This window comes from Tursiops truncatus, chromosome 12 (assembly GCF_011762595.2).
Source record: "Tursiops truncatus isolate mTurTru1 chromosome 12, mTurTru1.mat.Y, whole genome shotgun sequence".
NCBI classification, from domain to species: domain Eukaryota; kingdom Metazoa; phylum Chordata; class Mammalia; order Artiodactyla; family Delphinidae; genus Tursiops; species Tursiops truncatus.
Genome location: NC_047045.1, coordinates 33,595,242 through 33,610,614, shown reverse-complemented (window position 1 = coordinate 33,610,614; position 15,373 = coordinate 33,595,242). Strand labels below are relative to the sequence as shown.

The 15,373-nt window shown below is 35.5% G+C and overlaps 1 protein-coding gene across 1 annotated transcript in view; it reads right to left on the bottom strand.

Moving 5' to 3' along the window:
* The window catches only part of GRIK2 (glutamate ionotropic receptor kainate type subunit 2), a 1,042,171-nt gene that overhangs the window by 238,772 nt on the left and 788,026 nt on the right, over nt 1-15,373 (bottom strand). Inside the window, exons 16-17 of the mRNA XM_073789463.1 lie at nt 7,662-7,805; nt 4,385-4,492 (exon numbers count right to left, since the gene is read on the bottom strand). Of these exons, the coding sequence (XP_073645564.1) occupies nt 4,385-4,492; nt 7,662-7,805 (252 nt within the window). The remainder of the gene's footprint in view (nt 1-4,384; nt 4,493-7,661; nt 7,806-15,373) is intronic.

The following is a 15,373-nucleotide window of genomic DNA, read 5'->3' as shown; positions in this document are numbered from 1 at the left end:
TCCCCTGGCCATGATTGTAGCAATGGATTTAGGGAGAAATGGATGGATTCTAAACATATTTTGAAAGTGGAATATACAATACGGTCTTTGAACTGACCAGAAAAATTCAAGCTGCGAAAATCACTTATTCTGTTTTCCTTTTCCTATTGTTAGTAGTTTCAATACCAGGATCTTAAATAAAGAAATTGTCCTATTATTGCCTGAGGTAGACAAAGTTGCCTACTGTTTTATCCCCTTATTCTCCTTCTTTTGCTTTAGAGAAGGCACTGCCATGGCCCAAGAGCTTGTCTGGACAGGTGTGGTTGGTTGTGTATGCAGTATTGGTGACCCTCCTTAGACCTGCCACCTGTGAATAACTGCAGGAAGGAAGAAATTAACACATCCCCTCTGGAGGCTGACCGGAACCAGGAAATGTTTGACTTTACTCCCTCCCCTTTTAGTATAAAAGAAGCCTGAATTCTAACTCAGGCAAGATGGTTCTTTGGGACACAAGTCCACCGTCTTCTCAGACTGCCGTTTTTTTTGATAAATTTGTTATTCCTTGCTCCAATTAAACAAACAAACAAACAAACCAGATGTGGTTGGTTGTGTGTGCGGTACTGGTGACCCTTCTTAGACCATGGCGAACTGGGCTGGGTTCTAACCAAGATCTCCGTCGAGATAAAGGAGAAAGAATTCACTTTGATCTATGAACCCTATCTAAGTGGAAAACTGTGTCCAGAGTAGCATTTTAACTCCAAGCTCAGTTCCCTGAATATGTTCTACTTCTCTGTTTGTCAGAAATATACCTGCTCCTTCCTGGTTTATCTGCTCCACAGTTACAAACATCAGAAGTCTGGATTTTCCTCCTATTAACTGTTTCAATCCTAAGATTCACATTTCAGAAAATGATTCAAAATACATCATTTTAATGACATACAAGCAAGAGATCTTTCTTTTTAGCACATTTCACTGCCCAATACTATATTACTGGGTTGGCCAAAAAGTGTCTTTGGTTTTTTAAGCAAAAATAAAAGACACATTTTTCATTTTCACCAAGAACTTTATTCAACAATGTATTCACCCTTTTGTTCCACTACCTTCTGCCATTTTTCAGGCAACTTCATAATTCCATGTTCCCAAAACTTTTTATCTTTTTGAGCAAAGAACTGTTCCAGGAGCCTTTTACAGTCTTCCAGGGAATTGAAATTTTTTCCATTAAGAGAATCTTGTAAAGTCCTAAATAAATGGAACTCCGAAGGTGCAATGTCTGATGAATATGGCGGATGAATCAGAACTTCCCAGCCAAGCTGTAACAGTTTTTGCCTGGTCATCAAATAAACATGCAGTCGTACGTTATCCTGATGGAAGATTATGAGTTTTCTGTTGACTAATTCTGGACACTCTTCGTTGAGTGCTGCTTTCAGTTGGTCTAACTGGGAGCAGTACTTGTTGGAATTAGTTGTTTGGTTTTCTGGAAGGAGCTCATAATAAAGGACTCCCTTCCAATCCCACCATATACACAACATCACCTTCTTTGGATGAAGACCGGCCTTTGGTATGGTTGATGGAGGTTCATTTCACTTGCCCCACAATGTCTTCCATTCCACATTATTGTACAGTATCTACTTGCCACTGCCCATCACAATTTGTTTTAAAAATGGAACGTTTTCATCATGTTTAAGTAGAGAATCGCATGCGGAAATACGGTCAAGAAGGTTTTTTCTGCTTAACTTACGTGGACCCAAACATCAAAGCGCTTCACATAACCAAACTAGTGTAAATGCTTTTCAACCCTTAATTTGGATATTTTGAGTATGTCGGCTATCTCCTGCGTGGTATAACATTGATTGTTCTCAGTTAATGCCTTGATTTCATTGCTATCAACTTCAACTGGTCCACCAGACCATGGAGTATCATCCAGTGAGAAATCTCTAGCACGAAACTCTGCAAACCACTTTTGACACGTTCAATCAGTCACAGCACCTTCTCCATATACTGCACAATCTTTTTTTTGCATTTCAGTTGGGTTTTTACCTTTCTTGAAATAATAAAGCATAATATGCTGAAAATGTTGCTGTTTTTCTTCCATCTTCAATATTAAAATGGCTACATAAAAATTCACCAATTTTGATATCTTTTTTTAAATGCATGCTGATATGACAGCTGTCACATACAGTCTAAAAAAATTATTTCGAATGAAGTTAAAGACAACTAAGTGCTACTAGAGCCATCTTATGGAAAAAACTGAATGAATCTTTTGGCCAACCCAATATAATTTTATGAATCAATTTATAATTGGCAGATTTTCTTCACTAGAGCAAAACCTTCATAGGGGCACAAGATAGAAGTTCACTGCATATTTGTTAGAGAATTAAATGAATAAATAAAGTGTGCTGGTCAAAGATGACCAAGACAAAACTAGGAAAAGGCAGTAGCATGAAAAGATAGAATTGAGGATAGTTAAAATTCCTAGCCTCGACCCCTATTAACGTATTTCCAGGTTCTTTTAGAGACCATGATATTTTCACTTCAGCCTGTCCAAGAGGGAAGCCCTTTGCACTCTACTTTTTTTGAGATGGGGAATTTGGCCCAGAGAAGTTGGATGGAAGGATGAAGTTCACACACTTGTTGTGATACAACTAGAATAGTAACTTAAGCCTCCTGAATCACCATCTATTGAATCTTCCAAAGTGTGAACTCTATCAAGGTAGGAACTCTGTTTTTTCATCTATGGATTGGTAACTATACTTTTTAGGAAAAAATAAAAGTAAAATCAACAAAACTTAGGAGGCTTAATGAGGCAGATATTGCTACCACCCCAGGATGCAGTTGAAGATGCTGTGTTTTAGAAGGATTAAGAAACTTGTCTATAAATAGTAAATGACAGAACAAGGATTTCAGCCTAATTCTGTCTGAACACAAAATATTGATGAATGTCACGTCAACATTTATAACTCACATTGTGATACCTTGCTTATCGATATGGTAGATCCTCACATATACTTGGTAACCATTATATTCAGGATCTTATTATAATTCACACTAGAGCCTAGGAAAACCTTCTCTAATATTTTCTTTGAGTCCAAGGGACTGGGTCTATGGTAACAGGAAGAGCATCACCATTTTTATGTTGATGTGTTGAAATACAAGCAGTGGTCAAAGTTCATCCTAGTGACTTAGGTATTTCCAAAAATAAGATAATAACATCCCCAGTAAACACTGAGATAAGCCCATATGAGCTGACTAAACTCCACCACTATCAATTCCAATTTTGGGTATAGACTAATGTTGTTATCTTGGAAGTAAGGTAATTAGGAAGTGACAGCCTCACGAATATTTTAGTTCCAGTTTATTATAAAAGATTCCTAATTTTGCATGGTCTTGACAAAGGGTACAACCTGAAACTCTCAATGAGAAGAGGTAATACCCCTGTTAACTTCAGCCATCAGTTGGCCATGATATACTTCTTGTCCTGGTGATATCAAAAATATGTGTTTTCTCACTCCTGCATCATTTGAATCAACATTCATATATACTATTCTCTCAGGCTAAAATACCCCTTATTTTGATTCAATTTCCTTCTTCAGTTTCCATCTATGAATGATGCTCCATGTTCAATTGTTAGCTGAAACATAACTCACTATCTTTAAAGCGATGTTATCTCAAAAAGAATTTTTTCTCAAGTTCTTATCAATATATCTTTTTAATCTGTAACTTTCAATGAATCCATCAGAAAACAGCTAAATTCATATATTACAAACTTACACTAAAATGTTCTTAAAGTAAGCACACACACCCAAATTCTAAGAGCCTTTCTTGTACTTTACCTCAATACCTATAAATGGAATCAAGAAAGATAGACCCAGTGTAATGTGTAGCATTTGTGTTCATACCTAATTTACTCATGTACATTAATTCAGGCATTTCTCTTGAATATGATCCAGGAGCAGAAACATGTTTCAGTATTTAATCCTTCTGTATGGTCTGCTCTAAGTAGGAAAGTCTATGAAGGCCTGTGATTATAAGCTGCATATACAAAGATTCATATTACATCAAACATTTTCTAATTATTGTATCAAATATTACAGCTAATTAAGATTATATTAATATATTATGTATATTATTTTAAATTAATATTATATACATTGTATGCAGAGAATCAGAAAAACCTGATGAGAAAATAAAAACATTTAAATTGCCTTAAGATATCCTTTATCCTTGAGTCCTAATAGTCAATTATTATATTCAATATATATAACGAATTGAAGATGTATATTTTTAGAGTTACTCAATAAAGTTAAATGTCAATGAAATGTATCTACAGCAGGAAATATTGCTTTATCTCTTCACTAGGGTACGTTTATTTAATAATTAAAGTAAGTAAACTGAATGTCTCAAGTACCTTTTCCAGACCTTCTTCCTTGAGGCTGATCACATCCAAATCAAAATCTGTTCGTAAGCCATTGGTTTTGTTGAAAGTTATTCTGCCTGTGAGGCCTTCCCAATGTGCCTATGGGGAAAACAAACAAACAAAAATCATAAATTAGTAAAGGATGAGAAGATAAAACAATTTTGTACAAAATGTTTTACCTTTTGTTACTTCTCATAAATCTACATTGCTATACATTTTTATTCTCTTCTGAACTATGACGGAGGTTTTTTCTAAATATGATATCCTAGTCTCAGTAAAAATTTATTGTAAATTTTTCATTTTAAATAATGCATTTACCAGGTATAATTTTCCTTTATGAGAAATTTGTGGTTTATGTTTTAAATAGCAAACCTCTTTTAGCAAAGTGAGAAGAGTTTGGTCACTTATAATATTTATGAGATAGTGACTATCTTGCTGGAGATTACAAATAGAACTACTATTATAAAATACCACTCCTAACACCAAACTAATATAAAGTAAACATTTTATTACAATGAAAGAAACTGAATCTAGGAAAAATTATGCTATACTGCTTCAATTATATATTTTCCACTTAGAATAATTAACTTATTACTTTATTTTTCTTTGTGCGAGGCTGGGAGAAATGTATCAAAATTACTTCACATCAAACTATACTTCCTGTAAAAGGCTCTCTCCAGGTAGAAGGGGGTGAGAATATAATAATCTAGCTACACAATGGGTTCATCCCTCAAAGGTGAGCAAATAATGAGGTTTTTTTTTTTAATATAAAATGATTTTCTATTCTGCTGGTTATATAGCCCCAATTACATGTTTGTTTGTTTTTTGCGGTACGCGGGCCTCTCACCGTTGTGGCCTCTCCCGCTGCGGAGCACAGGCTCCGGACGCGCAGGCTCAGCGGCCATGGCTCATGGGCCCAGCTGCTCTGCAGCATGTGGGATCTTCCTGGACCGGGGCACAAACTCGTGTGCCCTGCATCGGCAGGCGGACTCTCAACCACTGCGCCGCCAGGGAAGCCCCTACATGTTTTATATTATTTGTCATTTGCAAGTAGCTTGGGAAAATAGTTACATATGAAAATTTTAAATAATGTAACATATACTCACAACTATGTTTGAAAGAATATATACTGAGACTCAAAAGCAATAAAGCCCAGTAGATAAAGGGTAACATTCCAATAAGGATTACAGATGGATATCATTATTACTACATTTCTTAGGCTCCATGTGCTTCTTGGATACTTATGTGTAGGGATTCTAAAATAGATTTAGGTTAATAAATTACAAATAAAATAGAAAAAAAAAACTATAATATATATCTCTATGCATATTGCAACAGGTCATCACTGAGTTTACTGTGTTAACAGGTCTCCAGTAAGGAAGAAAAAAATTTTATTAACTCAACTTCGTCCAAAGAAAATAATTGCAGGTGGTTAACAAAAATCCATATTTAGTATAAAAATAAGCAATGGGATCAAGAAGTACAGAAGCAGAAGTGCAGAACAGTAAAACAAATCTGGGTTAAAGACAGCACAGGGAAATGTATACCAGGTGAAACTGTGCAACTAATAAATCCAATCACAAATTCAATTCTGGACTTTCCAGCAACCAAAGCAAAGAAGAAAATATGATGAACTGTAACATACAGGATCCATAATTTAAGACACACCAATTGCCCAGGAGAAACTCAGCTTTTCCTGGTACTGAGACCTGACAGAAATGTCTCTTTTCGGTCCTCATAAGAGTGACCCTGTGTGATTTAGTGCAGCGGTCTCCAACCTTTTTGGCACCAGGGACTGGTTTCATGGAACACAATTTTTCCATGGATGGTGGCGGGGAATGGTTCAGGCGTTAACGCCAGAGATGGGGAACAGCAAATGAAGCTTTGCTCGCTCACCCACTGCTCACCTCCTGCCATGTGGCCTGCTTCCTAACAGGCCGTGGACCGGTATCGGTCCATAGCCCGGGGGGTTGTGGACCCCAGATTTAGTGGACAAGATCCTCAATAACACGCTACAATAAATACAATAGCGAGTTTCATACAACAGCCTCTCACAGGGTTGTTTGACACTTCTCAGTTGTCAAGTGCTGCATTCAGAAAAAGCTCTTCTTCAACTAGCCAAACCAGGGTGCTATGTTTGCAGCCCTGTGATGCTTAGCTTTTTACACCAGAAGTAAATATAGAATGTGGAGTAACAAAAGAACTGCATACTGTTCTAGGAGTATCATTTCATCTATCTGAGAGTTCAGTAACAATTACACAAGGAAAATTCACGGATATTCTTTGCCAAGGACCTGATGATTCTTAATTATGATTCTATTTGCACTTTTATTTTCATGATGAGTAATTTATTATATGATGAGCTGATGATTTCTTTTAAGCCATTAAAGAAAAAATTTTATATGGTAATAACAGCTGTGACTTTTCATAGCAAAGATTAAATTTTCATAGTTAAACTTTCATATAGAAACTCCTAACTCAACTATACTTTAATAAAATTTTTTTTAATTAAAAAAACTCCTGTTGTAATCAAATAAAAAGTATCCTTAGCTGACAAAGGAATTTCCTTCATGAGAGGAAGAATGGGAAGAATATGTGTGTATGAAGTGAGTGTGTATGTTTGTGTGTGATCTTTAAGAGTTTTCTTTCTTTTTTTTTTTTTTCTCACTATGGGCATGCTTGGTCTAAAACTATAACAGACATAATTAGAAATGATACATGGCCATAAAAATGGTTGTATTATGCAACATGAAGTAAACTTTGCACTTTCATGAATCCATATATTTTGTTTTATGTTAACTCTAATACAATTAAAATAACTAGACGTTATATTTAAGAACCATAGCTCTAAAAAATAATTCTTGAAAACTTACAAATTGGGTGTAATTTAGTGTAGTGCAAAGGGCATTCCTGTTAAAAATTCATTGCATATCATGTGGCCTATGACATAAACATTCTTCAAACATCTATGTTTCCACATAAATGAAAAGTAACATACATAAAGATTCAGAAAGGTGAAAACTAACAATGTCATAAATCATAGGTCACTGATTTTCATCTGTTCACACAATCACAGATATTTTGTAGGAAATCCATTTCCCTTCCATATTATTTAGTAAAAATGTTAATTTTGCTTGTATGGGGAAAGGTAGAAAGTTTAATTTAAGAGATAAAAGTAAAAGGTCACCTGTTAGGAAAAATGCAATAATCTCAATTCATTCAGCTTGAGGACAATCAAGACAGGACAGATGTGCTTCTCCTGACTCACCTCTTTAATTAGGCTCATGAAGCGGGTCCCAAAGCGCCAGGGTTTGTGTCGATTGCACTGTAAGGAGCTGACTGTCATCTGGGGAAACTGCTGGACGCCCACAGACACCACGTGCACAGCATCATACATGAGAGCAGCATCCGTCTGAAAGCCGAGAGAAAAGGAAATGTGGCATCAATACAACATGGGAGACCCATGATGGGTGGTTTAGAAGTGGAGAGAAAGAAAGGGTGAGAGAAATAAATACCCAGTTTTTCTTCATGTAAGGGAGAAAACAGTATCTCCACATGCTGTGGTTCTCTTAAATAAGATATTGTGATCAAATTACTTCACGGGCTCCATTAGAACATCTGACCTACCCTCCCTTTCCTGAAGTGATAACCCAATTTCGTATCATCCTAGTATCTCTGCTGAAGTAGGAAATGTGTGCAGACATGCATTATTTCATTTTTTGTCTCTTACTCTGTTCTACTGCATGCGTGCATGCGTGTGCGTGTGTGCACATGCACACGCACACACACACACAAGGAATGCCAATGTGAACATTTTGAATGGTTACATAAATTACATATTGTATATAAAAGTAAATAAGTAAATAATTTCCTTACATAGGAAGAAAAAAGAAATTTGAAGAGATTCACCTAAAAAGTTTAAAGATATAAACCCTAATTTTTTCTGCAATTCAGCTTTTCAAAGGGTTCAATCTCAGAAATGATGCTAGAGTGTTGAATCTCAATACATGTGTTAATCCCTTTTCAAGAAACTAAACTTAATTCCCTGCACTGTCTTCTTTTCCCCAAATTTCCATATGAATACAAATTCATTTTGGCTTCTCAAGTAAGACGAATATGAATTCTACTGTGTGTGCACCTGCTCAAACAACTGACCACTTTAGAGGTGGATGATAAAAAATAAAATGTTTGTAAGTCATAACAAACCAGAGGCTCAGTGACGGTCAAGTGCTGTGTTAAATGGACCCTCACATTGTGTTTGACGGACCAATGCCAGGCTCACTACCTACAGAAGAGAGCCACTGACAATGCGGGCAGCAAGGAACTTTGGGCCATCTGCTTGGCATGGTTTGGAATAAAAGCATATATTTCCTCTTCTCATTCACACAATTAGTGAGCTGTGAAATGAATTCCAAAATGAATAGGAACCCTGTAGATTAATAGCGTTTGCCACAATACAATACAAAATGAGTACACACAGTAGCTTTCATGCAAATGTATCCTCAGGAACTTAACCACATAAAATGGAAGGCAGCTAAACAGCACAATGCAGTGACAGAACATAATAAAAATACCATTTTATAGTTCATAAATCTTTGGGGAATAGAGCTCAGATTCATAACCTTCATTTGGTAAATACCAGCTGACTGCTTTCACACACTCTGAGGGCTGCACAGTGAAAACTCGAGTAGTGGAGTTGATAACAGGCACAGAGCATGAGCCTGAGGATCAGACTGCTATTGTCTTTGGCCTGAGTTAACACTCAGAGGACATATTTCATATACCACATGGATGGTTATAAAAAAAGTTACCAAGATATGAGAGACACACTTGATTTTAAAATAAAATGAAGTTTTAAAAAATCACTGTCAACAAATGTATAGAGATATGAACACTTTCAGATACTACTAAAGGGAAGATAAGGGGCAATTTTGCAGATCGCACCACAAGGGAGTTTTAAAATATCCATGTTCTTTTTCACCTAGTAATTTCTCTTTCTGGAATTTGCCCTGAGAAAAATCAAAGATAAGAACAAAAGCTACATACATTATTTCTCTAAAAAAATAAAATAGAGTGGAAATCTACTGAATGTTCAAAATAAGGAAACACAATAAAATCACAATGTATTTCACATAAACATTAAAAATCATGTTTTGAAAAATATTCAGATGAGAAATTGCAAGTGGTAAAATGCTAACTGCAAAAATAGCTTATACAGAACTGTATTTCTAGCATAAACCATTATATACATCTTTATGAGTACTTAATATGTACTATTCAACTTATTTAACTCTCACAGTAATGGTTTAATAAAAACACTGATATTGTTCCCACTTTACAAATGACGAAGCTAAGGTTGAGAGAAGTTAAGTAACTAAACAAAGTCTCACAGGTAAAAAGCAGAGAGGTCCAGATTCAAACAGCCTCACTGCTCACAGCAAGTATTCTGAAACATCATATTGCATGTTATATGGACAACAACCAAAAAAAACTGAAGGGAAGAAAATACACTAAAATGATACTAATAATTACTCTTGGGAGATAGTAGAATTTATGTTTTTTCCTTTTTCTTTACTTTTTGCATTTTTTTAAGATGGAAGTTTACTAAATACCATTGCAATTATTCCCAAGATGAAAATTTTGATCTACTGTCACAAAATAACTAAAAGAACACAAACTATGATATTACTACTATCCTGCCATGACTTACTGACTTATATGAAAATCCTAGAATAGTAATCTTATCTAAAATGACAATGCTCGGAAATAATTTTGCTTAATTAAAACTTTGAAAATCATTTTTGGTACATAGTTTTAGCTTCTGGATCAGAGGATATACTAGATGATAATAAAACTATTTAAGATCTGTGATTTTAAATATAATTATAAAAGGAAGACAATATTTATTAAACTATAAGATAAATACTAGAGAAAAAAATTATAATTAAAAAGTTGTTGATCAAATTTCTTCTTGAATTTCCAGTTTAAAAATATGTTAATTTATTATAAAGCAATAAATAGAACTTCTGAAACTACTCTCTCTGATATTTTCATCTGCTTAGGGTGCTTTTTTTTTTTTTTTTTTTGCGGTACGCGGGCCTCTCACTGCTGTGGCCTCTCCCGTTGCGGAGCACAGGCTCCGGATGCGCAGGCTCAGCGGCCATGGCTCACGGGCCCAGTCGCTCCGTGGCATGTGGGATCTTCCCGGACTGGGGCACGAACCCGCGTCCCCTGCATCGGCAGGCGGACTCTCAACCACTCCGCCACCAGGGAAGCCCTTAGAGTGCTTTTTTTGTCCTATTTTTAGACTAGTTGTTTTATGTGATAATATGGAGTTGTTGTCCATTTAAACTTGATATCCTGTCAGGCTTTCCTTTACTGTATTTTTTGCAAAACTGTACATATGTAAATTCTTTCAACTTTGGAAAGTTTTGAGAAAACTCCAGCTTATCAAAAGTGGTTTTCTTATTTTCATGAGAATGTATAAGCTTGAAATTTTTCCTTAATTTAGTAATATTACTAGTTAACATTTGTTCAGTATTTATTATGTGTAAGGCACTTTCCTTAAATCATTTCCTTTAATTCTCATAACCATCATGCAGTTGGAAATTCACTGGGTCTGTATAAAATAGGAAACTGAAGCAGAGAACAGTTAAGTAACTGGTCTAAAAATCGTAACATATAGAGGTGGAGCTGGATTTGACTCTAGAAAATCTATCCAGAATTTACATACTTCTCTCTAGTTTCTTGCTCAGTGCTCTATATTTAATAAAGCAAAATAGTTTAAATTGTTTTAAAGTTATAAAATATAAGAAATAAATAAGTACTTGAATACATTAATCTATATAATTTCTTAATAAGCAGTAAATATTTACATAATGAAAATGTACTACGAAGTAAGGGAAAGTATAGATTGTGGAGAACTGGTAAATATAAATTCACAAAATAAGAAATACATTGATGTATGAGATTAAGTCTATAATAGGTTAGTCAGAATAGAAACATTAACCAGGAACAAGGTCATGAAAGAAGTAGATTTATTCTATATAGTTGCTGCTCATTAGGTTTACAAAAGGCAAAGGTACTAGAGTATCTTTCAAGATCAGGCTTACGGGGCATCTTTACTCCCAACTCTAAATTGTAGAGTTTGATTGAGCAGCTCTTGCTAAGTCCTCAACCCTCTCATTTTGACTCTATAATCCTTTGCCTTGACTTTTCTTCTCTCAATGGAAAAATACGAGGAAAAAAGGGAGGAGTAGAACAGAAGAGGAGAAAAGTAGAGGAGACACACAGGTTAATTACTTTGTCATCATTTTTATATTATCATTAATGTCAAGTTACATTGCATGCTTACTCTGTGCCACACTATGTCCATTTCTCTATATGCATTTCACAAAGACCCTATGTTTCAGGTGATATTACTCTTATCATTTAGAGAGGAGAAAACTGAGGCTTAGCAAGGTTGAAGTAATCTTCTCAAGGTCTCATCACCTTGAGAGACAAGACTTAGAAAACAAGACTCAGGCAAAGCTTAGCTCTTAGAACTACCATCCAAACTCTCATAATAAGACTCTGGCAGAAATAAGACTCAGAAAAAAGCCTTAAAAACACGATTCAGACAAGGTCTAATTCTTAGAACCACCATCCTACCTACCATAACCAACTATCTCCCCTAAACCATATTCCCACTGAAACTATGACAGGCCATGGAGGGGAAACTGATGGCAGCAGATCTCATATTTTTGGAGGTTCTGCTGAATACCAGACAATTATGTCCCAAAGACAGTATATCTCTGAGCTGAGATTCAAATAATAGTTCATTTGTCTTCCAAGTCAAATTTTCTTCCTTGTACATAATAGCTACCTCTAAAAAAACTTCAGAGGTAAGCAAAACTGTATTTTAACCAACTAAATTAAAATGGAGTATGTATACAATTTGATTATTAAAATACATAGGAGGGGGTTAGATAAAGTTGTAGTCATTCAGATCCTAAACTACAAAGACAAAATCTAGGCAGAGAGAAAAAATAAATCAGCAAGGAAGACAAAACAATCCATCTTATTTTCTCTCTTTCAAGTATAATTACTCACATATATAAATAGATCACACTTATTGGAAAGCTAGAATATGTGTTCACCCTGGGAATACAGACCAGAAGGAATCGCAGTCTAGGTAGGTACAGACAGAGCCGAGTGCAGCCCTCCGTGTTTCACTACTAGGTCAAGCATCTATCAATAGCAATACGAGCCCCCTTGAGAGCCCATCTCAGACTAGACTGGAGTTGTACTTTATTTTTCTTTCCAAAATAAGCTAGTTAACCTACAAAGAATGTCTGTCAGCCAAAAACTTGTTTTGCAAACCTTTAAAACTGTGCAATACAGTCCTACACATTTCAGTAAAACAACAATGATCTTTTTAAATGGATGGTTTGAAAAGATCACAAGAAGTGCCTTCTCATACATTTTAAATATACATTAGCCATCTCCCTACCTTATTGCTGGGTTTATCTCATATCTAGTTTAATTACTTTTAGTCATGCAGTGTGCAACGTGGATGCAGGTGGAAGAGTGATGACTGCTAATTTCTTTGGTTGAGCTATTGCCACAGAAGTTGGTTTAGTCACCCAGTGCTATTTCATCTATCTCAAGTAACCTCAAGTCTGATGAGACTTTAAAGTATTGAAAGAACACTGAAATGTAAGTATGCTTACATTTCTTTTATGCTCTGAAAAAATCCACCGCATATTTTTAAATAATTGAAGAATCAGGGAGATTAGATGCTCTCAAAAGTTTCAGATGATAAAATTTACCATTGCTAAATATTTCTGATTTGGGATGTATGATTGAAACATTTCCAAATATATAAAAACAGGAATAATAATGGATACTGTGACTAGTTAAAATATTTCTATGTACTTAGATTTCATTTACAGAAGATTCTGGTACTAAGCAGTAAATTACCAAGCATGTCCATATGGAGTGCATATGCTATTTCAGTTTCTGATCACTATAATCATCATCATTAAACATCTTTTTTGTAAAGTTCTGGGATAGATGTTCTAGGAGTCATAAAAAATTAAAACATAGCCTTTATTCACATGAAGGATGAAACAGTTAGAAATGAACAATTTTTAACTACATATGATCATAGAAGGGAACATTGCTACATAAAATCTCTCTGATACTCTGAAGACTTCTCTTTGCAAAAAGCTATCAAAGGTAGGACTTCCCTGGTGGCGCAGTGGTTAAGAATCCGCCTGCCAATGCAGGGGACAAGGGTTAGATCCCCAGTCCAGGAAGATGCTACGTGCTGCGGAGCACCTAAGCCCATGTGCCACAACTACTGAGCCTGCGCTCCAGAGCCCGCAAGCCACAACTACTGAGCCTGCGAGCCACAGCTACTGAAGCCTGCACGCCTAGAGCCCATGCTCCGCAACAAGAGAAGTCACTGCAATGACGAGCCTGCGCACCATAACAAAGAGTAGCCTCCGCTCACTGAAACTACAGAAAGCCTGCATGCAGCAACAAAGACCCAATGCAGCCAAAAAAAAAAGGAATAAATTTTAAGAAAATAGAAAATTAAAAAAAAAAGCTATCAAAGGTATTTATCTTCCTTCCCAATGGGGAGGCAGTCTTCTGGAATATTCCATTCCCCTGGTAACATGACTTTTGGGTACCCCATTGAGTTTTGCCTGGGAGAACTTGGAACACAGCCTTTTCCCATTTATCTTCTCTATTATGCCAGCAGAGTTACATTTATGACAATGTCATTGCTGAAGCACTTTTTACATATTTGGGCTCTTGACCTAGGCTCCAACACACCCAATACTGTATTTAATAATTTACATTTAAATGTAACTAATCTTAAGAGTGATATGATATATGATCATATCTTGATTATAGTGATGGTTATATGGGTGTATACTTAGGTCAAAACCTATCAAATTGTACAATTTAAATATGGAAAGTATAATACATCAATTTTACTCCAACACAGCTATTAAAAAAACCCTGATCATTCATTTTTCTGGGAAGACGGTTCATAAATTTCATTTTATTCTATAAGTAACTAGAGTCCTCACAAACTAAGTGTCACTGATCTGTATCTTCTTTCCTCCTTGAACATTCTACTTTTAATAAAACTATTTATGCTTTCTCATTTTTTATCTTACTTTCTTGATACAAGCATCTTTTGGATAATAACCATACCTATCTTTGTAATACCATGCACGGTATCCCATATATTGACTTGCCCATAGTAAGTGTATAAAAGCATTTTTCAACAAATTGATGAATTCAACCAAAAAGTTCATTTAAACTGTAAAAGAAATAGATATTAGGAAGCTCTGAATAACAATCACACTTTGCCATCTAGCTAGAATGTATTCCCTCCCAGAGGTACAGTGAACTAAATCTGCCAGTAGCTCAGACCTGGGAGGAATGTGAGTGCAGCCTCTGTCCTGTTTCTAAATGAATTTATAGTAACAGTTCCGTGAACACATTTATCTTTCCATTAAATAAGTGCAGGCAGGTCTCCTTTGAGATCTGAATGCTAGCTGGCAGGTGGTAGATCCATTCTGGAACTCCTACGTTGCAGATTTTGCTCATTTCTGTATTCCCATCTGAAGTATAGTGCATAGCACAAAGAGCAGCATGGTCTCATACACGGAGTTTAAGTTTATGAATCCTGGCTCTTTCATTGATCTTTTTTTAAATTAATTTTTATTGGAGTATGGTTGCTTTACAATGTTGTGTTAGTCTCTACTGCACAACAAAATTGACTAGATCTTTTGACTAGCCCATTGACTAGATCTTTTATCTAAAACAAATAATAAAAAAAATTTAAATCCCCATTTGCCTTGTTTCTTCATTTTATAATTGAAAATGAAAAATGATGATCTGCCATATCTTTTCCTTGTTGGAAAAACCACTTTTATAAACCAGATAGTTCCACGAGAAAAACAATTAATATTGATTCTT